Below are 12587 nucleotides of genomic sequence, written 5' to 3' on the forward strand. Positions count from 1 at the left end.
TGATGGGGAAATCCCTCCCGTGCAGCTATTGGGCAGTGCCTGCCGGGAAAACGCAATGATTACTGCTAGCAACTATAGTTGCCCCTAGCAATAATCGCATGCAAAAACCAACAAGCTGATCAATCAACTTGCGCTCAGTCTGCCTATACATGGTTCGAATCCTGGCTGGTCCCTACTGAAAACAGCCGAGATGTCGAACAGTCTTTGGCCGCCTTAACCTCCCTGGCGGTCTGATTATGTCAGTATTTGTGATTGTCAAAGCTGTACATTGTTTTGAATGGAAATCTGTTTTTTTATTGTAGGCCTGTAATTTTAAAGGAATAACTTACTTAACCACTTAACGACCAGCCACGTAGATCTACGTCGGCTGACTGAGTGGTTATACCGGGATGATGCCTCTAGCTAGAGGCATCATCCCGGTACCGTTGTTTGAAGCCGGCGGTCGGCTTTCCGTCGGTAACGATCGATGCGGCTCGGGAGCCGCTCGATCGTTACCCGGGGGGGCGGGAGGGGACGTCCCCCCCCCTCCCGCGGCTTTGCTTGGGGCTGCCGTCCCACCGGGAGCCCCGAGCACCCAGCCGGCACATCCGCCGGCTGGATGGAGTCCCGATGAATGCCGGAAACGGCATCGATCGGGTCTCCGATGACGTAACCCGGAGGCGGCGTCCATGACGTCACATCCGGGTTACTGTGCCGCAAAAGGCGGCAGATTTAAAAAACGGCTGTATGCAAAAATGCCGTTTTTGGCGTTTTGCATACAGGGAAGTGTAGTGGAGGGGTCTAGGGTCTTTTAGACCCTCGATCCCTCCATAAAGTGTACCTGTCACACATATTGCTGTCACAAGGGATGTTTACATTGCTTGTGACAGCAATAAAAGTGATCAGATTTTTTTTAAAAACCTGTAAAAGTTAAAAAAAAAAAGAAAAAATAAATATGAAAAAAAAAAAAATTTAGCCGCCCCCGTCACCGTTAGCTCGCGCACAAAAAAAAACGTATACGCAAGTCGAGCCGCAAATGAAATCGCTGTTCAAACCACACATGTGAGGTATCGCCGCGATCGCCAGAGCGTGGGCAATAATTTAAAAAAAAGAGCTACACTCTAACTCAAAACTGGTAACCGTTAAATAAATTTAAAGCGTCGCAGATTGAGATCTCTATTGACCGTAGTTTGTCGCCATCCCACCGGGGGGCGCAATTTTAAACCGTAACATGTTTGGTATCTATTTACTCGGCGTGACATGTTCTTTCACAATATACCAAAAAAATGGGCTAACTTTACTGTTAAGTATTTTTTAAAATTAGTGAAATGTGATTTTTCAAATTTTTTCCCAAAAAAATGGCGTTTTAAAGACCGCTGCGCAAATACCGCGTGACAAAAAATTTTGCAATGACCGACATTTTATTCTCCAGAGTCTTTGCTAAAAAAATATATACAATGTTTGGGGGTTCTAAGTAGTTTTCTAGGAAAAAATACTGGTTTTAACTTGTGAACAAAAAGTGTCCGAAATAGGGCTGGGGGTAAAGTGGTTAAATCTGTCCAAAGAAGAGTCTAGTAGACATCCCAGGTAAGATAAAGTTTGAAACACGAAATCGTAAATACAATAATACATTTTATTCAATAATGTAATCAAACCAAAAAAACTGAAATTTGTCCAAACAAGGGTGCAATATTACTTAGCACTGTAATACTAGACACTGTATATTGCTTTAGAAAACATCCGGGGATGAAATATTTTGAAACATTGGACTGCACAAAGTCTGATGTTTTCCTTCCACTGTCATCTCACTGAGCAACAAACCACGCACATCCATGTAGGTGCTGACTTTTTATTGGTTGGTGGGATGTAGTCCATGAAGTCAGGTGTTCAGGGTTGATAACGCCAATAGCGCGAAGCTCCGCTCTATTCAAAGCAATTGATGGTGTTTGATGGTTCACAATGATAACTTTCCAAATTAAGTCAGAATGAATCACAGGCTTGTCCCTTCTTTTTTTTGGAGCAGAATGTAGGCATTCCACAAGCATTGCTAAAGAAGATATCTGAAGATCTTGTAGTACTACTTTTGCAGTTTCCTCATTGCTGGGTAGAATGTCATTGCTTGGCCGACTCTGTCGACACCTCCCATGGTGTTATTGTAGTATATCACTACTTGTGCCTTCGCGATTTCTTTCCCACCTTTCGCACGTACCATAACAGTGGAGAATTTATGAACTGTAGTACTCAGGCACACATCTTTGTCACGCCATCACAGTGCCATCATTTTGCCTGCCAAGCAACCATTTCTACAGTCTTCAGCTTCCTATTGCCAAACGTTGGCATGTGGTGTCGGTTAGCCATAGGCATCTGTTTTGTTTAAGCTGCCGGTTGTTATGCAATAGCCCTGATTTAGCAATGGCTCAATGAGTGAAAGAACAGAAGATGCTGCCATTCCATAGTTGCTGTATATTTTTCCAGTGTATATGACTGAATTCCAAATGTAGCCAGTTGACGATTCGCATATCATGTAGGATTTTAAGCCAAATCGTGCCCTCTTTGATGCAATGTATTGTACCCAGCTGAGCCGTCCCTTGTAGGCCATTAGACTTTCATTTATGCTGATCTCTTTCTGGCACATAGCCAAGTTGAAAATTCTTTAGAATCATTTGAGATACTTCCCAAATTTTCTTTAGTTTTGGTGCAGGATGAGTAGTTCCATCAAATTCTTTGTGGTTTTCGAAGTGTAAATATTTAATGACCAGGGAAAATCTGTACTCCGACATGACCGTGCCAAAGAATGGAGCGGCAAGTAATGTATTAGTTGTCCAATACCACTTCTGCAGGGGTTTATTAGACCCAGAAATTTCCAAATGTCCTCTTTGGTCACAGGTTCCCACTTTCTGCTTCTTGAAAACTTCTGATGCAGAGCAGCTAATTGTTGCTCTTTGTACCGGTTTGTCTCCGTAACTTTTTTCAAATAACCTCATCGGTCAGAAATAATTGTATGTCAAGGGGTTGTCGTGTGCAACATCTACTTTCATACCTGGTGCTCCAGTAAATGGGAATCTTGGGGGCGCTGCCTGAGGCGTACAACAGTCAATAGAGCACCAAGCTCGCACATCACTGAATCATCGCTGTCATCCCTTTCAGTGTCTGATGACGAATTTCCCCACCAATCACTATCGCTCAATTCTTCAAGTAATTCCAATTCACTATCACTGATTTCTAGCTGGTCTTAAACTGCTTTTGACCTAAAGGAACGCTTTTTGGACGCCATGGATGTTCAAGTTTCAAGGCAGAAAGAACAGTAAATGTGCAAGCAGGGCACTGGACAAAGCACTAGGGACAAAACTTAGGTGAAAGGGTTTCACACAGTAATGTAATTCTAACAGATTAAATTGTATTACAATGTGTATGTGTCATGTTTTGTTTATTTTTTGAATTTCCCGCCGGGTTCCACACCCTGCGTCGCTTGCAGGAAAGGGAACCCAGTAGACGGATGCCGGCATCAGCCGGAGGACAACAAGGGATCGCAGGGAAAAGGGGCAATTTCACTACAGGGTAATCCCAAGAGTGGCTCAGGGTTACTGCTTTTGGTACTGAAAAATTAACCCCGAGCCACACTCGGGATTACCGCCAGGGACGTTAAAGTAGAACTATAGGCAAAAAATGGGATTTTTGACTTACCATAAAACCAATTTCTCTGATGTTCATTGACTGACACAGCTCCTGATCTTCATAACATTGGTTATACTGCTCCCTACAGGAGTAGGACACTAGGCAGAAAAACAATCTGGCTAAGCCTATGGGCAGTCCCAGGGGGTATACTCCCTCCCTCTGCTATAGGTACTCAGTTTTGTTAGAAGCAGTGTCAGAAGAATATATAACTCAACAGAGGGGTGGGTGCTGTGTCCGTCAATGAACATCAGAGAAAGAAACGTTTATTTTGGATAGAGCAAGGGAAGAGTATAACCCATTTTTTTTTTTCACCATCTGTGTCCCACTGGGGAGATTTCCCTTCACTTCCTGTCCCATAGCCAAACAGGAATTGAGAGGAAATCCCTACAAAGTAATAGAATTTCTTGGGAACAACCATGTCACCAGAACTAGTGTCTCTATTGGAAAATGTCCCCTCTATGTCATTTCTGGGAACCCAAAATTTGGGATCTTCTTTTACTTTAGTTTTCAATGATGATCGTAAACAGGACAAATAGAGAGGGAATCTCCAACAGGGGCACAGACCGCAATAAAAACTGGCAGGTGTTCTAATCCCTCTCCACTCCATCCAAAACTTAAAAAAAGTTTTGCCTTTAGTTCTACTTTAAGCTATTATTGTCCCCCACCCTCAACCTAGGTTTTGAGTGTTCATATAAAGGAGTAGGAATCGCCTTTAACATTTTGAAGTAAAGGTAAGTCAAGCCATCTGGACCTAGAGATATACTGCCCAGTAGCATTGGTGGTCTCTTAAATATGGTCTCCTAAATCTCTACCAATATAAATTGGGGAGCTCAAAGATGTGGAGTCCAGACCCATGAGCTTGAGAATCTTACTTGCCGCAGGATACTTTACTACTTGAAGTTAATGTGTATCTATATGGTCAGAATATGCAAGGTCCTTAAGATTTAGATATGCATACAAGTCATAAAAAACTGGACAATCTTATGTGGGTTGTATGTCAATCTATCCATGAAATCAGTAACCACATGCAGAATTTTTGCAGCTCTGTCTTCTCTCAATCAAAAACCCATTTTGAAAATTAACTAAAACATGACATTTTAGTGATTGGGTTTAGTTGCATTAGAAAGGTGCTGCAAATCGTATTCTGTGAGTGAGATCCAAACCAATCTGCTTGTGACAAGCTTTGAATTCAACAGAAGGCTGCCCATAAAAGATGAACCCTAGAGTGGTCACCTTTGGAAGTTTTTGCCATGGCTTTTACGTATTAAATTAGAAAATATGTATTGCTAAAGTAATAATCCTTCTCTTGTGATTTATTGCAGGCCTCTTCCCAGACATTGAACAATGAAATAAATTGACAAAACATAGACCTTGGTACCAAGCCACCTGCAAATCTTCAGTTCTCCCACCTCTCAAGATGCAAATACTGTAAATGCCTAATAATACATATATTCCATGTGGCCAGGAAGTGCATTCCAACCCTCTAGACAGATGCGCCGCCCACCCACCATTCTCAGTCTTTGGATATCTAAAATAACCAGATCAAACTCATGGAAGACATAAGGGGCTTGTTTTAGACAGACAGATGAGAAAACAACATTAGTGCCTGTTCACACTAGACTACACACTAAACTGCAGGGGTTTAGTGTGCAAGCAGCAGCTATCTTGGGCAGAGCTATGATGAAGGGGGCTTATTTTTTTGCATCACAGAGCACTTTTTTTTTTTTTTTTTAATACACAAAGTGACACTTTATTAACTGCTCTACACTTGCTGAGTGGCGACATGCATGGCCAGGCTCCTGGCAGTTGAGTTAATGCCATAATATTGCACACCTCTGGAGCGCAGTAAAAATACTGCATTTTGGCGTCATTGCAGTTTATCCATGAGGAAAAATGCAGGTAACTGGGCCTTTAGACTTGCATGGTTTTATTGGACAGAGTTTGCGTGCTGCCAGGAATTTAAAGGTCTGACCCCATTTGTATATAGCCTACAGTGGTTAAAGTAGTTCTTTAGTCAGTTCTGCAAAAATTAGAAGTTGGCAACTACAAAACCTGCAAGAGCGAAACTTCCCCTTCTGTGTAAAGTTCTGCTTTAATTCATCACTACCTATTCAACCCTCCATCATCCCACCCAGCGCACCATCTCCTTACACTTGACTTAAACATTTCCCTTTTCCTTCAAACCCTAACCTAGTACACTTCTATATCAGAAATTGAATCAGGTGCCCCACATCTGAAACACACATCTCAAAATAAATAAATAACCACTTGCCGACCAGCCACCATTGATATTCGGCGGCAGTTCAGCAGGTTTGCACGAATTGCCATACCTGTACGGCGGTCCACAAGAGCGATCCTGGGGGCGCGTGCGCACCCTCACTTCACCAGCGGGAAAGCCGATCCATGGGGCCGGCGGCTGCGATTCCCACCGGGACCCTGTGAAGAGAGAACGCCAGTCTGCTTCCTCCTATTTAGGAACACAGATCCCTGTGTTGATGTCACAAGCCCATCCCCCTCACAATTTGAAAAAACACCCCCTAGGCTCACATTTAACCCTTTGATCGCCCCTGGGTTAACCCCTTCCCCACCAGTGTTATTACAGTAACAGTGCATATTTTTAGCACTGATTACTGTAATATCACTGGTCCCCCAAAAGTGTCAAAAATGTCAGATGACTGTCCCAGGGACACAGGGGGCGTAGCATCATGCACCATACTATGGACCGTGGGGCTCCGATACAGCTCGCCTCCCACCCTGAGTGGGGGGTGCTGTCAGCCAAGAGGGGTACGCTGCAACTTAGGGCGTTCCAAGTTGCTGCGTCCCGGGTAAAGGGCTCTTCGCAGGCTCATCCCCATCGGTCGGGGCACCGTCGTGGCGAGGCCTGGGCAGACCACAACCTGCTCACGCTCGTTGGCCAGGCTGGGAGACCATAAGGATCTAGATTATCCAGTGCGAAACCCCAGCCCGGCTGTCGCTTGTAGTTCACCAGGAGGATCCACCTGACACTAGCTAGTGATAGGGAGTAAAGAAAAATAAAAAAACATTTCTCCAAGAAAAAAAAAAAAACTGTGACCGGAGTTCCAAGCAGGGAACCTAGGGTCCTACTCCTAAGTTAGGCAGCAAGAAACTGATTAATAAGCACGATGTGTCTGGGGTAATGTCTGAAGGGACAGCCCCTAAAGGTGTGTCTAGTGAAAAGTTTTCCTATGAAGTTTCACTACCTAGCCTACTCTTGCATTACCCATTTGTGAGGAAATATGAAGTAGCTGCGTCTGTCAGAGGACGCAAGAGAAAGAAAAAGGTGAGCATCTTACACCCTTCTAAAACAACCCTGCCCCTACTGTACTTACCTCTGTGGCTAATGATTTTTCAGTGTCCACACAGTCAGTACAGTGGTCCAGAAATTTGAAATATTCATTCTACTCCATTCTTCCTTTAGGGCTTTCGGGATAGATCAGTGCAATTTTGAGTGGTCAAAGCAGTCGCGTGCTGACACTGACTGATCATCCCACATTACTGATTGCATTAGCACTGAAAGCTCTTCACCCAGAAGTCCAGTATAGAGGGGACCGAGGGGGAAGGGGATGTCCCCTTTACGTTTTTACTGAAAAGGTCAGTCAGTCACGGACTATTGACAAGCATTATCCAATACTAGAAAAGCTTCGAAAATTTTGGCCTCCGAAACATAATCGGCTGAAAATGGTGTTATCGCCATTTTGGCAATAAAATAAAAAGGTGTCGATAATGGTGCAAAAAATGTGTGCAATTTTGCTGCAAATTCACTGCGATTTTACTGTGAATTTGTGGGGATTATACCACGATTTTTCTGCAATTTTACTGTGCTTTTGGTTTTTCATAGGTCATAGGACTCAAAAACCACATCAAAAATGTAATACAGGTGCGCTATTGATGCATTCTTGCTGCATTTTCAATGCATTTCAACAGGGAGGTAAGTTTCTGGTGCGTTTTTTTAACTGACCAAAAATGCAGCAAGCAAGAATTTTACCACCACAACAAAAGTGCAACAGACCAGTGTCAAGACATACGTAACATTTAAAGGGATACATTTTTCTTCAGCTTTTCTTGCACTAAAAGGTGCCAACAAATTCATATTAATTTTCATGATATTAAAAAGTTGAACACAATTATATATATTAAAAAAAAAAAAAAAAAAAAAGGGCTTGACAAATTTGCTTTAAATCTAGGAGCCAGCTAAAAAAGTTAGCAGTTTTTTTTCTTTTTTTAGCAAAGCTTTATTTTCAGGGACAAAACCCCTTCTCTTGTATAGCCCCGATGTGTATCTATACAGATGCGCGGCACAGGTTTACACAGGAGGTGCCAGTATGTAAAGAAGCAAAAACTTTAGCTCCAGTTCTGCTTAACTAAAGAACACCTCCTAATGGTATGGAGAGAAGGTAGGGTTTTTTTAATCCTAACAAATAGAAACAGTAGTGTTAGTAAGCGTTAGAAGTATGTTACTAGCAGGATCACCAGGAGAAAAAGACGAGCCTTTACTTGGAGAGCTAGCCACCCCTTGAAGTCAAAAGATTCGCAAATCTATGTATTCTTTTGCGACGTACAAAAATGTTTTACACTGTACACCCAGATAGGTGGCAAAAGAGGTTCCTGAATAAAATGTGAATGTGAGCACAGGCTCACTTGTATAGAAATGCATACCTGTTAAAAGAGGCAATTGATACTTACCTTTCAGGCATCTCATGTCTTGAAACGCCAACACTTGCCGCTGCACAGCTGCTGCAGGTATTCCATATTTGCAGGTGTGTAGTATACCTGCTCCTCCACTGAAAGCTGTGAATTCCACTGCCAGCTCATACATCACTACAGAACAACCACAGCATGTAGTATGGAAGACCATGTATTCGACCTACCCAAATACTTGCAGCGGTTGAAAAGCAGCAGTGATGCCAAAGAAGTTTTTTTTTTTATTACCCTTTAACAGGTATGTTTTTCTATACAAGTGATACTGTTGCACAGTAACTCATCTGATTGGTTCAGCAATTCAACTGCTGAGTCACCTTCCTAAAATAATGAATCAGCATCATCACCTCTGTCAAACAAGCAAACAACTGACTCCATAATAGTAAACCATTAAGTAGCAGAGTGATCCTGCTTTGTAAATAACAGAGAAAATTACCCATGTTCACCGTGAACGTAGCCATTTGCCTCTTAACTTACATGTTTTACTCTTGACCGTCCTGGAGAACTCTTACGTCTTGACTTCTCACCATCCAGTTTCCCAATAGAAGGATCATATATCAGAGAGTCATCAGTCTCTGGCATAGAGTCTGTGCACAGCCTCAGAGACCCATCATCCTTATGACAGCACATCTCCATAGAGAGGGACCCGCCCTCAGGGTCAGGTGAACATAAAGCATCTGAGCCATGATAGCTACCGGTAGTATCTCCTTGGCTCAGATTGGAAATCTCATTTACAATGTCTGACTTTATGATAGTGCATCTAATAGGAATATGAACTTTGCCAGTAGAATAGTCCCCAACAGCTTCTTGACCTACTGTGTTATCAATATTTAATGCTTCAGTTTCAGCCTTACAAAGAGGCTCTTCAGAGTCCACAATCATTTCAGAATCCAAAGCAGATGACTGCTCCAAAACACTACTCAAATGATCCTCTTTTGTCCTTGAAGGACTGTAGGAAGTCCCACAGTCTCCACTCCCAGAATCCATAAGTTGTATGTCCTCAGTTACTGAGGTATCTACCTGAGTCCTATCGGGGACTGAAGGTATTAATGAAGAAGTCTTAAGAGGTTGATTTGGTGAAACAAATTGTTTGTTTAAGGTTACTGCTTGCGTTTCACTAAGGCCTTCTTCCTCAACTTCCATATCTTCATCTTCCACTGTCACTAGTACAGGAGCCTCCTCAGGCGATGGACAAGTATCTATAATCCTCTCCTGAGGTGATGCCTCTGCATCCAGTGGTGGTGGACTTCTGAATTCAGTTAGCAGTAATGGAGCATCAGGAAGCATCTCCGGAGCTTCTGCTGCTTCATTGTCGGAGGTGCCCAGCTCATCTTCTTCTGGTGTTGAAACATCTACATAAATCACACAAACCTCATTAAACTACTTGCTATGCAGAATCATTAAACATACACATTTTTGACAAACATAGCACAGCCTAGACACAATAATTACCGTAACTGTAGATAAATATTGATGGCAAAACCATTTCAGTCACTTTTCCAACATGATCAGATCAGTGCATCTTTCATTGAAAACCTAAGGCATGTCTTATTAGAAGTTTAAGCTTTATAAACATGCATGTTTCAGAATTTTAAAATATAACTTGAGTCAAAACTATTTTGCTCATTTTGGATAGAGTAATAGAGGGTTATTACTAGGGATCGGCCGATATATAGAGAGCCGATCTGCACTTTCCCCCATATATCGGAATCGGCCCCGATATTTCAGGAAAGTGCTGTACCAGAGTGATGCCTGCAGCTAGGAGGTATCACCCTGGTACCGGTGTCCATAGCAGACGGTCGGCTGTCTTGTAATGACAACCGATGCGGCTGAGAAGCCGCTTGGCTGTCATTACAAGGAGCAGGAGCGGGAGGGGACATCACTTCCAGGTACTCGGTGCCAAATTCAAAAAAATTACAGCATTCAAAACAGCCAAACTTGGCGTTTTTAATGCTTTTAAGTGCAGAGGAGGGGTTTGGGGGTCTTTTAGACCCCCAGATCCCTCCACAAGAGTACCTATTAAAAAAAAAAAAAATAATAATAAAAAAAAAGTTAAATGTCAGAAAATATCAGCCGATACCGATATGTGATGACCAAAATATCGGTATCGGCAATAAAAAACAATATTGGTCGATCACTAGTTATTACCCTTGTCTTATTTTACCATATGCATTGCATTGGGGAGATTTCACTTCACTTTCTGTCCCATAGTCAAAGCAGGAAGTGAGAAAATCCCTCTAAGCTAAGGCAATACCTGGTTATCACCAGTGTCACCAGAACTACTGTTCCCATTTAGAATATTTCCCCTCTATTCCTTTTCTAGGGAAAACCCAAAATTTGTGGTTTGTGCCTTTAGTTATACTTTAAATATTTTATTATTAGATGATGGTGATGTGGCAACCCTCTGTTATACACAGCTGCCTAAAATGGTTGACAAACTAAAAGAAACATACTGAAGGAAATAGTAAAATACGTAGATCAGCATTGCTGACTTCCTGGTAAAATCAGGACCACTGACCTGCACGATTATTCCTGGTCAATGGTTCAAGATTGTGACGCTACTGCATGACAGCCAGGCGGTCAGTATCTTCAGAAGCAGAGGTCAGCAGTGGCAAAGTACCAATTCAAATACAAAGTTGAAATTCAGGTCCGTTTACTAACCTAGTAGTTTGGATTCACATTCTGACAGGGCTGTGTCCTGAATCTCACTGCTCTTGTCCTGTTCGTCGTTCTTTTGCTCAACAGATTTCAACCTAACACATGCCAGACATGTGGGTAGTAGAGAGCCAGACCTTTGTACACAATGTATATGATGGAACCTGAGAGTGCAACAAGCAGAAAACACTTGAGAGTTGAATAAAGGTATTTAAAAAAGGAGTACTTTTAAAATAGGGAAAAAGCAAGATATAGTTCAGGATGCTAAGCAATGCAGCTTGATAACGAAGTATCCACAAATGCAAACACCATATATTAAAACTCTCTAGAAGTATATTTTGAGTGTTCTCATTTTAAACAATATTAAGCAATATAAAAAAAAAACACAACTTCTCAGATAGCAACATATCCAGAAGAACTTACTTTGAGCACGTAGGACACTGTCGCATGTTCTCCAATGAGCCAGACTGATTACAATGTACACATATCAGTGAATGACTCCTTTTCTCTTGGCATTTCTTGCACACAGAATAGTTCTCATACCATGGACTACCAGGGTCCATCTGTGAAGCCCAACAACCACAGCTGCGACACACTCTACAATTCTGAACAGAGAGAATACATGAAGCATCGTTTCATTGTCATGAGCAAATGATTAATAAATTAATTTGTCAAAACATCCATCCCTTCTACCACCTTAATAAAGAAAAGCACAAAAAAAAAGTCTTATCCAAAGTGTATAACTGTTCATCACATACCATAAACAACTTTGATGTAAACAATAGCTGCTCAAGCAAAGTGCTGTTAGAACATGGGATACAAAAGCTAAATTACCTTGCACTTCCATGCACCTGTTGGCAGATCCTCAATGGCTGGCTTCAGACAAAAGGTGTGATACCCTTTATCACAGGCATCACACACCAACATCACGGATTCCTCATCATGTTTCCTGTCAAGGAGAAAGTTCTTACCACTTTTTTATTTGAACATCCTTTCTGTATAGCCAGATCAGACATATAGTACAATTGTAGTATTACAGCTTTCAAAGAACTTAAGACCATATGCCTGAAGAAAATATAGTGTGTAAACATATGATGCACAAGCTAAAACACAAATCTTTATCTTAAAGTGGTTCTAAAGGCTGTTGGTTTGTTTATGTTTTTTTTATACCTTCTGCATTCTCTAAATTAGGTAAAAAAAAAAAAAACAAAAACAAACAAACACACCTCACTATTCTCCACCCCCCCCCCTTTCTCTAAACATGTCAGGGATCCAGTGCTGTGCCAGACTTCAAAATTTCTCCCCCCTCTTTCCATCTCACAGGGACTCAGGCAGCAGCAGAAGCCATTGGCTCTTGCTGCTGTCGATCAAATGCAGTGAGGAGTGGCCAGGGGCATGGCTAAGCCACACTGTATATCTAAGCATGGCTTCTCCATACACCCACATAGCTCAAAAGCTGGCACACACACACACACACACACACACACACACACACACACACACACACACACACACGTGTGCCCCCATAGCAAGCGGTTTGCTATGGGGGCACACAGGAG

General features: G+C 42.2%; 1 protein-coding gene across 2 annotated transcripts in view; it reads right to left on the reverse strand.

Annotated features, from left to right (window-relative positions):
• The window catches only part of KMT2D (lysine methyltransferase 2D), a 340114-nt gene that overhangs the window by 256304 nt on the left and 71223 nt on the right, over nt 1-12587 (reverse strand). For both annotated transcript variants that reach the window (XM_082246163.1, XM_082246162.1), the window contains exons 8-11: nt 11863-11977; nt 11452-11633; nt 11035-11192; nt 8851-9725 (exon numbers count right to left, since the gene is read on the reverse strand). In XM_082246163.1, coding sequence (XP_082102289.1) covers nt 8851-9725; nt 11035-11192; nt 11452-11633; nt 11863-11977 — 1330 coding nt within the window. The remainder of the gene's footprint in view (nt 1-8850; nt 9726-11034; nt 11193-11451; nt 11634-11862; nt 11978-12587) is intronic.

Source organism: Pelophylax lessonae (assembly GCF_965119305.1).
Source record: "Pelophylax lessonae genome assembly, chromosome: 2".
Classification (NCBI taxonomy): domain Eukaryota; kingdom Metazoa; phylum Chordata; class Amphibia; order Anura; family Ranidae; genus Pelophylax; species Pelophylax lessonae.